At 40.2% G+C, this 15503-nt stretch overlaps 1 protein-coding gene across 9 annotated transcripts in view; it reads right to left on the bottom strand.

The window, feature by feature from the left end:
• Positions 1–15503, bottom strand: part of ACC (acetyl-CoA carboxylase) — a 108298-nt gene that overhangs the window by 40000 nt on the left and 52795 nt on the right. For all 9 annotated transcript variants that reach the window (XM_088258644.1, XM_088258645.1, XM_088258648.1 and 6 more), the window contains 8 exons: positions 11213–11393; positions 10011–10118; positions 8625–8719; positions 7877–7970; positions 6169–6284; positions 4824–4994; positions 3830–3992; positions 2179–2341 (listed from right to left, as the gene is read on the bottom strand). In XM_088258644.1, the coding sequence (XP_088114770.1) occupies positions 2179–2341; positions 3830–3992; positions 4824–4994; positions 6169–6284; positions 7877–7970; positions 8625–8719; positions 10011–10118; positions 11213–11393 (1091 nt within the window). The remainder of the gene's footprint in view (positions 1–2178; positions 2342–3829; positions 3993–4823; positions 4995–6168; positions 6285–7876; positions 7971–8624; positions 8720–10010; positions 10119–11212; positions 11394–15503) is intronic.

Genomic DNA, 15503 nt, shown 5'->3' with positions numbered 1-15503 from the left:
ACATGGGATATGATATCAAAGCGAAAAGCGATGAGAGTAAAAGGAACCTCATCTGCAGAAGCGAGACAAGAATACTCTAGGCTCAATAAAGATATACAAAGACATTGCCGACGAGACAAAAATAAACAAATTTCGGATATCTGTGCTGAGATAGAAGATAAAGCGAATAGCGTCACTACAAAGGATCTTTTCCAAAAGGTTAAACTCTTAACCCGTGCCTTCAAACCTCAGACATGGGCAATAGAGGACCAAAATGGAAGCGTTCTGACGGACATTGGCAGCGTCTTGGAGAGATGGCGAGGTTACTGCTCCGGACTATATGCCGAGACCTCAACAGCAGGAAGTCCTTCCTTTGAGAATCAAACCATGGAACCCGACATTTTGGAAGAAGAGATTCGAAATGCACTGAAAAAACTAAAATGCAACAAGTCCCCCGGCAATGACTGCATACAGGCCGAGCTTCTAAAAGAACTAGGAGATAAGGGCATAAAAACAGTGCTGGATCTCTGCAACCTCATATGGAGAACGGGAACATGGCCTCAGGAATGGGCTGAATCTGTTTTCATTCCTCTTCACAAAAAAGGCTCATCCAAAAAGTGTGAAAACTATAGGACAATAGCACTTATCTCTCACACCAGCAAGATAATGCTATATGTTCTAAAAGCACGATTACACAGTTACATTGGATGGCAAATACCAAAGGAACAAGCTGGTTTTGTGAAAGGAAGAGGAACAAGAGAGCAGATCCTCAACATCCGCCAAGTGATCGAAAAAAGCCGAGAGTTCCTGACGCCAACAGTTTTATGCTTTATCGATTACAAAAAAGCTTTCGACTGCGTGAAGTGGGAACATCTGTGGAAAGTACTCATGGAGATGGGAGTCCCATCCCATTTGATAAAACTCATCCATGGACTTTATGCCCAAAGTAAGGCAATCGTAAGAATCAATGGCATAAACACTGCAAGCTTCCCCACTGAGAAAGGTGTAAGACAGGGATGCATACTCTCCCCTGACCTGTTTAACATCTATGGGGAATACATCATGCGCAGGGCTCTCTACAAATGGAATGGAGGAGTGTCCATTGGTGGCGTAAAGCTGTCCAATATACGATATGCGGACGACACAACACTTTTGGCCAAAGACCCAAAAGAGATGGTAGATCTCCTTAAACGAGTAGAGATTGAGAGCAAGGCACTGGGACTAGAGATTAACCAAAGCAAGACCAAGATCATGATCATAGATCGATCTAAGAAGTTTGGTGATCTCGGGAACTCACTCGAAGGTTTAGAGATAATAAACGAGTTCCAGTTCCTTGGATCTCAAATCAGCAATGAAGGAACTTGTGAAGGAGAGATTAGACGTCGTATCGCCATCGCCAAAAGTGCCATGTCTAAGCTAGACAAAATCTGGAAAGACCGGGGTGTGAGTAACAACACCAAGATGAAGCTTGTCAGGAGCTTGGTCCACTCCATTTTTCTCTATGCTGCTGAAACATGGACTATAAAAGCAGCAGAAAGGAGAAAAATTGATGCCTTCGAAATGTGGTGTTGGAGGCGCATGCTCCGAATTCCATGGACAGCTAGACGCACCAATGAGTCCATTCGCCAGGAACTACGCTTGGATGGCTTGTCTCTGGCCAATATCTGTACCCGACGGATTCTCCAGTTCTTTGGACACGTTGCGCGTGGCAACGAGGATAGCCTGGAACGACTAGTTGTGATCGGTAGCCTGGAGGGAAAGAGAGGGAGAGGAAGATCCCCCACACGATGGACCGATCAAATTAAGGCAGCAGCAGGCACCTCAGTGGTTGGAGCGCTACGTGCAGCGCAGTCAAGGGATAACTGGAGAAGAGTCATTGCTTCTGCAAGGGTCACAACCCTCAGCAATGAGGATTAAGACGGAGAAGAAAAGAAGAAAAGTAATAATTTTATTTCAATGACCTGACGATGGAATGATTGTCAGAAACCGGTAGTCACCGGTAGTCATCAATAAGTGTTTTTAAAAGTGGTATTACACTAAGTAAACAATGGATGATAAGGAGCGTGTTTTATTACCATACCACAAACTATCAATGCTTTTAATATGCAAAATATATATATATAATTCAGTTCCATATTCAGAACCAGGTGCGGATTAGGGCTAGAAGGAAAAGCAGGGCCGAATGGGTAGGCGACTCACTCTCTGGCCTGCTCGCGGGTCTCTCCCCAGGAGAAGCAGTGGCCAAACTGGGAGTCGGCAAACTCGTGCAGCCCGCCGGAGGCCGCCACCGAGAAGTAGCCCCACACGTTCTTGGAGGAGCGGAAGTTCAACTCCTGCACAGTGCCGGATGAGGGCTTGAAACCTGCATGGAAGGATTCAATTAATAATAATGATAAAACCCTTATCCGCACCACAATGGTGCATAGGGTACTGCATATAAACGCAGTGTTATCTTGATCGTTTACGCATGAAGGAAAGGTGATCAGCTCTCCGCTTCAGGTACCAGTCCAAGGTGATATTGAATATATGTAACAGTGAAAAAATCACTTATATTTATTTTACCCCCCTTGGGAATCGAACCCGGGACCTCCGGAACGGTAGCTGAGCGTGCTGACCATTACACTACGGAGGCGGATGATATTAATAATAATAATGATAATATTTTTAAAAACATTATTTTCATCTCACCAATAGATGTCTCTAGGAAGTTCTAGTGATTCAAGAACAATGTTCCTAAATTGGTACATATATTATATATAGAACTTCCAAGAATTTGAGCAGTGTGGTTGTCAATAATGGGTAGAATTGGTGAATGTTACATGTATGTAAAGTGATCACTTAAACCAGCCTATATCTATGATGGTCGTCAGCCCCGTAAATGCCCAGACTTCCATATTCTTCTTCATCTTTGATATCAGAGTGTTTGATAATGTCCTGAGAAGACAAAACGCGTCACGTATTAACATATACATAAATAAATATAGAATTCAACCAAATAAACCTTGTTTCATTTTGGATATATTACCCAACAATTCAATATGGAATTCTACCAACTGTCTGCAGTTAACAATAATAATAAATCCCTTACCGCACCCCAATGGTGCATAGGGCACTGCTTCATATAAACGCAGTGTTATCTCGACCGATTACACATGAAGGAAAGGTGATCAGCCCTCCACTTCAGGTACCAGTCCAGTGTAATATTGAATAAATATTAGAGTGAAAAAATCACTTGTATTTATTAAACCCCCCTGGGAATCGAACCCGGGACCTCCAGAACGGTAGGCGAGCATGCTGACCATTACACTAATGAAAATTGTGAAGAAAAAAAACAATGTCATATATCAAAAATCGTCAATTTTCAGTTGTCCATGTTTTCAGAATGCCCAGAAAATGTACTACATATATCCCAGCAAAAGTGGCATATATTTAACTTAACATTTACCCGCTACAGGGTAAAACTTTAAAAATGATATATAATAAAACCCTTATCCGCACCCCAACGGTGCATAGGGCACTATGTCATATAAACGCAGTGTTATCTCGATCGTTAACACATGAAGGAAAGGCGATCAGCCCTCCACTTCAGGTACCAGTCCAGTGTAATATTGAATAAATATTAGAGTGAAAAAATTACTTATATTTATTAAACCCCCCTGGGAATCGAACCCGGGACCTCCATAACGGTAGGCGAGCATGCTGACCATTACACTACGGAGGCGGACAATAAACAAAATTGTTACATTTTAACTTCAACAAAATCAATAAAATCAACTTTTGCTGTATGTCCATTCAAGAAAAGATATTCTTTGAAATGCAAGGACTCTTGGATGATTCCGGAGCTGTGTACCTTCATCAGGGTTTTCAGAGGTGATCCTGGCGGCGATGACATGCCCGTAGGGTTGCGGCTTCTGCCTCGGATCATCAAAGTCGATTTCTGACATTCCCCATGGAGATTCCCCATACAGGAGTCGTATGTCTTTGATGTGGTAGAGAGGCAAACCCATGGCTATCTGAAATGAGAATGGAAAATTTGAGTACTGGTAGTATTTTTTCAGTGTAATGGTCAGCACGCTCGGCCACCGTTCTGGAGGTCTCGGGTTCAATTCCCAGAAGGGGGGGGTCAAATAAATAAAAGTGATTTTTTCACTCTAATATTTATTCAATATTACCCTGGACTGCTACCTGAAGCGGAAGGCTGATCAACTTTCCTTCATGTGTTAACGTTCAAGATGACACTGCGCGTTTATATGATGCAGTGCCCTATGCACCATTGGGGTGCAAATAAGGGTTTGAAGTGAATATTTATTCAATATTACCCTGGACTGGTGCCTGAAGCGGAGGGCTGATCACCTTTCCTTCGTGTGTTAACTAACCATCAAGATAACACTGCGATTTAGGTTTTGAGAGTGAGCTGTGATACAGAGGGAGGTCACAATAGACCTAATATGGTCGCAGTGACATAGGGGATGCATTGACCTCACAAAAAAAATATACTCCTTTATATAATGCAGTGCCCTATTCATAAAGCCTACGCTAAAGCATACGCATTAAATGTAAGTTTGTTTTGTAATAACTGACTCACTAACTAACTAACCATCACACCGCTTCTCCGCAGGGGTAGGCAAAGAGAATAGAACGCCACACAACTCTGTCCTTGCAAACATTCTTCGCCTCTTCCACGTTCATGCATCTCCTCACACACTCTTGGTCTTCCTCTGCTCCTTTTCCCAATTACATTCGTCTCATAAATTTGTTTTACCGTTCTTTCCTCACTCATTCGTTCTGCACGTCCAAACCATCTCAACACACATTATTGAGTACATATATCACGGCGGCCATACCTGGAGTTGCGCGGCGGGAAGGTTGACGTCGGCGACCATCTCCGTGCAGGGGTGCTCCACCTGCAGGCGGGGGTTCAGCTCCAGGAAGAAGTAGGAGCCGGAGGGGTCGTACAGGTACTCCACCGTGCCGGCGGATACGTACCCCACCATCTTGGCCAGCCGGACCGCAGACTGGAAACCAACACAGATGACATTAACACTTTATTAAACAACAAATTTTTGAAAGACTTATCTTAAAAACCAAGCAATTTTGTACTAATAGCAAAAAATGCACGCAATCAACCCATCGGCCTATCTGCCGCCAAACGTTGGCGGTAGGTATGTTTTTACATTCGAATAACAGCCGCAGGTTAAGCCACGCCCACATCCGTGGTAGTTCATATTATAAAGATACTTTAGTGTGAAATCTACAAATCAGTAAAGAAAGCTTTTTGCAATGCATTATTTCTTATAATTTTTATACAAATTTATTGACGACACTTGACCAAAGATGTAGCTGTAAGGATAGAATTATCCTTTTGATTGAAACGTCAAATAAAATCACATCCCGGGTATAATGTTTTATTGATTAATTTTTTCAAGTTTTCTTGTTAATTTATCACATTTCTGATCTAGACACACAATACAATACGTGCATAATAGTTATATGTACCATATTTATTGGTAAAACAGTAAAAGTTATAATTTTATGAGATAGTTTATTTTTATAACTCGGTTGAATTTGAACGCCTTTCACGCTTCTATGTTTGTTCTCGTTTTATCAGGTGCAAAATATTAGCGCCTCGTTGTTTGACAAACCATAACACCTCCCCTCTGGGCGGGCAACTTTCTTACTTGCAGGGATACATTCAATAATTGTCTTTGTATACATGTTTTGAGGATGAGGGGAAATGTGGTGCATGAGAGGAAATGTAGTGGATGAGAGGAAATGTGGTGCATGAGAGGAAATGTGGTGGATGAGAGGAAATGTGGGGGATATAAAGATATGTGGGGGACGAGAGGAAATATGGGGGTGAGAGAAAATGTGTGGCGGTGAGAATATATGTGGAGGGTGAGAATATATGTGGGGGATGAGAGGAAATGTGGGGATCGTAGTGCATGCCTGTTATGGTGGGGACTGACCGGAGTCATTTCGTCGTAACGCCACACGTTACAATGCGAGCATTCGTATAATCAGCACAGTGAGCCGAGCTCCTTCCGAGTACTCCATCCGATGTGCAGATGCTCGCCGCGTATGTTCCGTTACGACGAAACGCTCCGGTCAGTCCCCACCTTTACGTATGAGCCTTGTTTGGCTCTACATCCACGCATGCCAACCGCAGAAACAGAGATGAATAATACATACCCTCTCCATCTCTGTAAATATGTCCGGGTTGGCGATGGTCGCCGGAGCTTCTTCTATGATCTTCTGGTGCCGGCGCTGGATGGAGCAGTCCCTCCCAAAGAGAGAGATGGCATTACCTATTTTTCATTAAAAACAAAAGATATCATCAATTTGATGTCTCTCATTTCGAAAGTTTTCACTACAAAGTCAATGACTTGCATTTAGTTTCAAATCCATTCCTAAACCTGTGGCAGTTTGATAGAATGGACATTCTTCTTCTTCAGCCTGAGGTGTGCCATTCTATATGGGCAGAAAGTGCTGGATTACTACCGTTCTATGTACAAACCTGACCAGTGCCTACTTTGCTTTATCCTTAACCTACCCTACTGCCTACTCTAACTGGATCCACGCGGCTCGCATAAGCGTATGTGTTTTAACAAGACATGCCCCATACGCGGCTGACATAAGCGTTTGTGTTTTCACTTTGCTCCAAGTTTCGAACCTCAGTTCAACTTGGAAGGATTTTTTCATGGTGTGGAACTTTGGATAAAATAATACGTCAATCCTCGGCCTTATGACATCTGTTGAAATATCTGACTAATAATTTGTAACATCACAAGGATAAATAAAAGAACAGATCCCTGATTTTTCTTGCGGTCGGTAATTAGTCTGCGCCATAATCATGCCCTATATCTGTCTCACTCTCGACGCTACGCATCGCCAGTGGGTAAGAGTGACACACGATGCGTGCTTTGATTTATTTATGTTACGATCTAATTTGTTTATATTACGATATATTTCAAGAATAATGTGACACGAGTGTATTATAGAGAACCAAAAAGGCACAATGAATCCCATCGAACGTTTTTGTTTAGGAAAATAAATCGTTTCATAACTAAATACATGATAAAAGTAATCATTTAAAAAACGGCGAAATACAGCCGCGCACGAGCGTCCCTTAGGAACAAAGTTAACGCGTTTAAAAGGCTAATCAACTTTCCTTGAGGACCATATTATGCCAGCATTCAATTTAAATCCCATTCAAATCGTGGTACTGGAACTTATCTTAGTCTAATTAAAGGGTGGCCAACCCACAGCCCGTGGGCCGCATGCCGCATGGACAAGATATAGGTGATGCAAACCAGTTCACAACAGAGAAAAAAACTAGAACTTAAGTACCTAGAGTTCTATAGCTACAAAATTACCCTTAGTCCATTTAATCTTCACATTATGTAGTTTGAAAATGCCATAACTAGGCGAAACAATTGTAACAACATTAATCTTTATGTGATTTACAACAATAAAATACAATTTTTAATCAATGTTTTACTTGGTAAATATTACTATTTCTTAAAATCCACTGTGACACGTGTTTCGATGCATTCCGCATCATACGGTGTTTGAAAATTATGCTGTTAGGATGGACGCGGAGGTAGGCAGAGGATGGAATGCCACACTCTTTTCTGTCCTGACATACACTCCTCGCCTCCTACACATCCATACATCTAGTCATACATGCCCTAACACCGTAATGATGCGGAATGCAACGAAACACGTGTCACAGTAGATTTTAATAAATAGTGGTATTCACTAAGTAAAACATTAATTAAAAATGGATAGATTTCACCACAAAGTGACTGCCGAATAAATTAATGAAATAAAATACAACTTAGTAGGCTCAAAAAATCTGTTTGATATAACAATTAATACACAAATGGCAAATACTCACCATACTGATCGGCCAAGAGCTGCACCTCCAAGTGCCGCGCACACTTGGCCAGCTTCATCACAAAGATGGGAGATCCGGGCACTTCGGCTTGCACCTTGAATCACATTTTAAATCTTGTAGATTATAGCTGTGCACGAAAAGACACGTGGGGGATGAGAGAACGTGTGAGGAAATGTGGAGAATGCAAGGAAATGTGGGAGGTGTGCAGAAATGTGGTGGATGAGTGGACACGTGGGATGAGAGACAATGTGAGGGTTGATGCACATGTGGTGGATGAGAGGAAATGTGGAGAATGCAAGGAAATGTAGGAGGTGTGAAGAAATGTGGTGGATGAGTGGACACGTGGTATGAGAGACAATGTGAGGGTTGAGAGCGCATGTGGTAGATGAGAGGAAATGCGGAGAATGCATGGAAATGTGGGAAGTGTGAAGAAATGTGGTGGATGAGTGGACACGTGGAATGAGAGAAAAGTAAGGGTTGAGAGCACATGTGGTGGATGAGAGAACATGTGGGGAATGAGAGTAAATGTGGGAGGTGTGAAGAAATGTGGTGGATGAGAGGACATGTGGAGAATGAGAGAAGTGAGAATGAAAGGATAGGGCATGAGGGGAATGAGAGAATGTGTGGGGAATGAGAGGAAATGTGGGGGATGAGGGGATGTAGAGGATAAGAGAACATTGGATATATTTTGGGAGGCATACGATGGAATAACAGAATTAAAATTCTTTCACTGGAAAAAAAAAATTACCTGTCTAAACAGATTTGGGAAGTCGTCAGGATTGTCCACTTTTCTGATTCCCTTTCCTCCGCCGCCCTCTGAAGCCTTGATCATCACGGGGAACCCTTAAACCAAGCCATCATCCCACGAGAATGTTATAATAATCTTTTACAAAAACAAACACAAAAAACTTTATAATTAAAATGTTAATGTTATGTTATAAACTTTGTTTTAAAATCACTATAAATATTTTCTTCAATCTTCAAACCCTTATCTGCTATTATCCTTGGCTCTACCCGACCCAGTTTCTCCAGGGTATGCTTGGCTACAATAGTTTAGAGACTAGAAGGAATGTGTATTTGATTACGCATTTTTATCCATTGTTGCGCGGGATGATCGATAATCCTGAAATTATCCGGAGCATTGGTCTGTATGTTCCCGATAGTTACCTAAGACAGCGTCGGCATAGATTGTTTCCCATTCCTATACACAGGACCAACCTGCCGATGGTTATGCCTGTAGGAAGAGCTACCGCTATGTTGAACAATATCTCATTGGATATTGATCTGTTCCATGTGTCTGAAGGAGTTTTCCGAAGCGGGATTCTTCTAAACCTTTAGCAATAGTTCTTGCATATATTTTATTTTAATGTATACAATTTAAAAAAATTATAATTTGTAAAGTATATATTAATTGAAATAAGTAAATTGAATTGAATTGAATTGAATCCGGTCCCCAATGTTGCATAGGGCACTGCATCTTTTAAACGCATTGTTATCTTGATCGTTAACACATGAAGGAAATAACACATCAGTCCTCCACTTCAGGTACCAGTCCAGGGTAATATTGAATAAATATTAGCGTGAAAAAATCACTATATTTATTTAACCCCCCCCTGGGAATCAAACCCGGGACCTCCAGAACAGTAACTAACCAACTCTTGACAAATTATTAAGAAAATATATTTTTTATTCAATATGTACTTATTATATATATTATTAATAAATACAAATTTATAAGGCGAATGTTAGCGGGAAAAGAAGCAGAGGAAGACCGAGAAAAACATGGCACGATCAGGTATGCCAAATACTTGAAAGTGGTCAGGTTAGGAGTCGTAACAATCGGCGGGTATGTATGAGGAGATGCATGAACGTGGAAGAGGCGAAGAATGTTTGCAAGGACAGAGTGGTGTGGCGCTCTATTCTCTCTGCCTACCACTGCGGGGAAGCGGCGTGATGGTTAGTTAGTTAGTTAGTTATAAATTTTTAAGTACAATTATTGGTGTTTTTTTTTAATATATTTTTTTTACATCCCTCTACTTTGGAACAGTCAACTTTCGCAACATTTTCAGGAACCAATCATGTGCCCGTGTACCCCTAAATGAACATGTATCCTTTAAATATCTTTGTTGGTTACCTATTTTCTGGGCGGCCTGTAGACCTTGTTCCGGGGAATGTATGCACCCTCGGGCAAACAGCTCCGAAGAGATCTTGATCTTCTTATTGCTGTACTGCGCCTTGAGCTCTAGAAACATGTATTTATGTAGGTTATAATTTGACTTTTATTTTGTCCGAATCTCATAATTGTATATAAAGTGATCACTTCAACCAGCTTATAACGGGTCGTTAATCCTGCAAATACTATATTCTTCCTTATCTATGTTGAAGTGTCAAAATAAGAGTACATTTTTTGGAAAAAAAACTTATTATTTTTTGACATTTCACCAAAGATGAATAAGAATATGGAAGTCTGGGATTTTATTCATTGTTTCGGCATTAACTTTGTGGTAAGGTTAGTTATTATACAGACCTGAATGATGGTAGTTTAACTTCTGAAACATGTAGTCTTTAACCGGATCCACGCAGCTCGCATAACCGTATGTGTTTTAACAAAACATGCCCCATACGCGGCTGACATAACCGTTTGTGTTTTTACATTGCTCCAAGTTTTGAACCTCAGTTCAACTTGGAGGGATTTTTTCATGGTGTGGAACTTTGGATAAAATAATACGTCAATCCTTGGCCTTATGACATCTGTTGAAATATCTGACTAATAATTTGTAACATCACAAGGATAAATAAAAGAACAGATCCCTGATTTTTCTTGCGGTCGGTAATTAGTCCGCGCCATAATCATGCCCTATATCTGTCTCACTCTCGACGCTACGCATCGCCAGTGGGTAAGAGTGACACACGATGCGTGCTTTGATTTATTTATGTTACGATCTAATTTGTTTATATTACGATATATTTGGAGAATAATGTGACACACGTGTATTATAGAGTACCAAAAAGGCACAATGAATCCCATTGAACGTTTTTGTTTAGGAAAATAAATTGTGTCTTAACTAAATACATGATAAAAGTAATCATTTAAAAAACGGCGAAATACCGCCGCGCACGGGCGTCTCTCAGGAACAAAGTTAATGCGGTTAAAAGGTTAATAAAACTCAAGTGGTATAAAACAAGTGTTTTCTTTAATCATTGGAAGTCTGGGCATTTACGGGGCTGACGACCGTTATAACCCGGTTTAACTGACCACATTCACAAAGTAACCAAAGGGCTAAACATATAAGTCACAATGGTCGGGACAGATGTTAGTATTGCGTCGTATCTCACCGCTCCCGCTCCACGGCAGCGTGGGGATGTCGGCCGTCTGCGCCACGATGGAGGATGCGATCTTGTCCCCCAGCGCCCACATGGCCTTCTCCGGGGGCCCGATGAAGGCCACCCCGCTGCGGTGCAGCAGCTCCGGCAGCTTGGGGTTCTCCGAGGCGTGCCCCCAGCCCGCCCACACGGCCTGGAACAGGAGAGAGAATGAGTTACGGCAGAATTGGTCCATGGCAGAAGGAGTATCATGTGCTATGGCAGAATGGGTCCATGGCAGATGGAGTATTATGTGCTATGGCAGAATAGTAGGGCAGGTAGTATGGCAGCATAGTATAGTAGAATAGTAGGGGTCCATGGCGGAAGGAGTATAATGTGCTATGGCAGAATGGGTCCATGGCAGATGGAGTATTATGTGATATGGCAGAATAGTACGGAAGTTAGTATGGTAGCATAGTATGGCAAAATATTAAGGGTCCATGGCAGAAGGAGTATCATGTGCTATGGCAGAATGGGTCCATGGCAGAAAGAACATCATGTGCTATGGAACTAATGTGTAAAGGCAACTAGCTGTAACTCAAATTGCGGCTGTTTGGCATAATGCAGCTCAAAGCATTCTTATACCTGGCCTCTATCATATACAATCACAGATTTTGCTCTATCTCTTTCCTTTACCGAGATATTCACTATCTAAATAGCCGCAAAATTGTATTAATGTGATACATGTTTTGGCAAAAAGCATCATTTTAAGTTAACTATCAACTTGCGGCTCTTTGCCTTTGCACATTAGAGAAGGAGTATCATGTGCTATGGCAGAATGGGTATCAGAAGGAGTATCACAGGCTGAGAGAATGCCTAGCACATGAGAGTCTGAATAAGAGTTATATATCAGAAGAAATAAATTTATAGATAGACTTGGCATATAATTTGTAGAACTTCATTTTTATTTGTATATAAAATGTTAAAATCAAAAACAGAGTCCACTAAATTGTATTTTATTATTAAAAACACAAATTAAGTACTTCACTTCACTTAATAAATTTGTTTTACCGTTCTTTCTTCACTCATTCGTTCTACATGTCCAAACCATCTCAACACACCTTTCTTAATTTTATCGATAATGCTTATCTCAGCTTTGCATTCCTTCCTTATTTCACTATTCACTTAATTTATGAGGCGAATGTTAGCGGGAAAAGAAGCAGAGGAAAACCGAGAAAAACATGGCACGATCAGGTATGCCAAATACTTGAAAGTGGTCAGGTTAGGAGTCACAACAATCGGCGGGTATGTATGAGGAGATGCATGAACGTGGAAGAGGCGAAGAATGTTTGCAAGGACAGAGTGGTGTGGCGCTCTATTCTCTCTGCCTACCCCTGCGGAAAAACCGGCGTGATGGTTAGTTAGTTACTTCACTTAATTTTTTGTTTAAACATATTATTTGTTAAGTATACATACATATAAATATACTGTAACCTCCATTTAAAAATTTATAAACTTAATTAACATATTTTTTTGCAGAGACCCACCAAGCCACCTCGTGTGCCATTGAAGTTTTTTGTACATACGTTATTTTGTATTGTTTGTATCTATTTGCACTTAATAAAATAATAATAATAATAAAACCCTTATCCGCACCCCAATGGTGCATAGGGCACTGTGTCTTATAAACGCAGTGTTATCATGATCGTTTTACACATTAAGGAAAGGTGATCAGCCCTCCGCTTCAGGTACCAGTCCAGGGTAATATTGAATAAATATTAGCGTGAAAAAATCACTATATTTATTTAACCCCACCCCCTGGGAATCGAACCCGGGACCTTCAGAACGGTAGCCGAGCGTGCTGACCATTACACTACGGAGGCGGACAATTGGCTAATAAATTAATATGAAAAATCACAAGACTATCGGTAGCATTCTTATTGGAATCTGTAGGGAACTAAGGGAGATATGCAGGGGTAGGCAGAGAGGATGGAACGCCACACTCTTCTGTCCTGACATACACTCCTAGCCTCCTTCACATCCATACATCTAGTCATACATGCCCTCCGATTACGCAGACTTTTGACACCGCCAGATTTTAGGTTCTGATTGATCTGATCGTGCCAAGTCTTTTTCGGTCATCCACGTTCTGTTTTCCCTCTCACATTCGCCACATATATTTTCTTGGTCATTCTCTCGCTATCCATTCGCTCCACATGTCCATACCACCGCAAAGAGCTCTTTCTAATCTTTTCAATTATTCCTCGTTCAGCCTTACATTCCTTTCTTATATCGTCGTTTTTAATTCTGTAATACAATGATTTTCCACACATTCGTCTGAGGGAGCGTATTTCAACAGCATTCACTCTGCTTTCATCCTTCCCATACAATGCACTTTACTTATTATGTTTTTATGGTGTATTTACACAAAAATATTAACAACATTTTGAGTGTGTCCTTATATATACTTGTTCATAAAATCTGGATTATCTCCAATTACAGGAGTTATTTTCATATTATTTTTTGACATCTCATCAAAGATGAAGAAGAATATGGAAGTCTGGGCATTTACGGGGCTGACGACCGTCATAGGCTGGTTTAAGTGATCACTTTACACACGTGTAACATTCACCAATTCTACCCATTATTGACAACCACACTACTCAAATTCTCGGAAGTTCTATATATATGAACCAATTTAGAAACCTTGTTCTTAATAAAAAAGAGTTTCTGCTTAATAAAAAAGCTTCTTTACGTCTCACCAATAGATGTCTCTAGTGAAGTTCTAGTGATTCAAGAACAAGGTTTCTAAATTGGTTCATATATATAGAACTTCCAAGAATTTGAGTAGTGTGGTTGTCAATAATGGGTAGAATTGGTGAATGTGTTGTCAGCCCCGTAAATGCCCAGACTTCCATATTCTTCTTCATCTTTGATGAGATGTCAAAAAATAATACAAAAATATTAACATTTACAGACTCGCGGCCTAAAGTATGGCGGCTGTATAGAAGACGCGGCTGTCGTATCTGCGGAGCGCGAGCCGACCGGAAGTATTCACGATAAAGTTGACACTAAATTAAAACAATTTTGATATTTTATGACAATAAATCAAAGAGAACTAATTCATCCATGCCTCGAACCAAATTTAAGTGCAAAAAATTATCCATAGGTGTTGATATAAGTACGTAAAGTTGAAAAACGACTATGCATGCGATCCGCAGTCAACGGTACTTCTATAAAAAAACGACAATAGATGCGATCCGCAGCTTACGGGTTGATAAATTACTATCTTTATTTTCAAAGCATTGCATAGAAAAAGAGAGAGTAAAGAGATTAAGACCTGTCAAAAAATGCACAAATCCTGCATACTCTCAGTGAACACATATCGCTCACTCCTTTCAACAACGTCATGTATCAAAAAACTTGATTTTTCAGAAGATCATTTTCAATCATTTTTTTTGTCCACCTCCGTAGTGTAATGGTCAACACGCTCGGCTACCGTTCTGGAGGTCCCGGGTTCGATTCCCAGGGGGGGTAAAATAAATACAAGTGATTTTTTCACTGTAATATTTATTCAATATTACCCTGGACTAGTATCTGAAGCGGAGGGCTTTCACCTTTCCTTCATGTGTTAACGATCAAGATAACACTGCGTTTATATGACATAGTGCCCTACGCACCGTTGGGGTGCTGATAAGGGTTTTATTATATATCATTTTTAAAGTTTTAGAATATAATAAAATGTATTAAAAATAAATATAAAGCAACTTATTGAACTTTTTACTGTGCAACAGACCTTTTTAGGTAAAACCTGAATGTTTTTTTTCCATTTGAAAAATATTTAGTATATTTAAAAAATTATTAAACAATACCTTTTAGCGGGTAAATGTTAAGTTAAAAATATGCCACTTTTGCTGGGATATATGTAGTACATTTTCTGGGCATTCCGAAAACATGGACAACTGAAAATTGACAATTTTTTATATATGACGTTGTTTTTTTTCTTCACTATTTTCAGTTATGCATGTTTTCGGAAAGCCCAGAAAATGTACTATATCCCAGGAAAAGAGGCATACTTTTAACTTAATATTTACCCGCTACAGGGGAAAAAGTATTGTTTTTGCATTTTGAAGAAAGGGTATTGATTAATTAATTTTTTAAATATGCAAAATATTTTTCAAACGACGAAAAACTCTTCAGGTTTTACATATAAAGATCTGTTGCACAGTAAAAAGTTCAATAAGTGGATTGGTATTTATTTTTTATACATTGTACTATATTTTTTAACTATGAAAACGTTCTCCTGAAAAATCAAGTTTTTTTA

Source organism: Brachycentrus maculatus, unplaced genomic scaffold, assembly GCF_059751285.1.
Source record: "Brachycentrus maculatus isolate JH-2025_06_01 unplaced genomic scaffold, ASM5975128v1 h1tg000101l, whole genome shotgun sequence".
Taxonomy (NCBI): Eukaryota; Metazoa; Arthropoda; class Insecta; order Trichoptera; family Brachycentridae; genus Brachycentrus; species Brachycentrus maculatus.
Note: the sequence above shows the minus strand (reverse complement) of the source record. Positions and strands in the feature narration are given on the sequence as shown.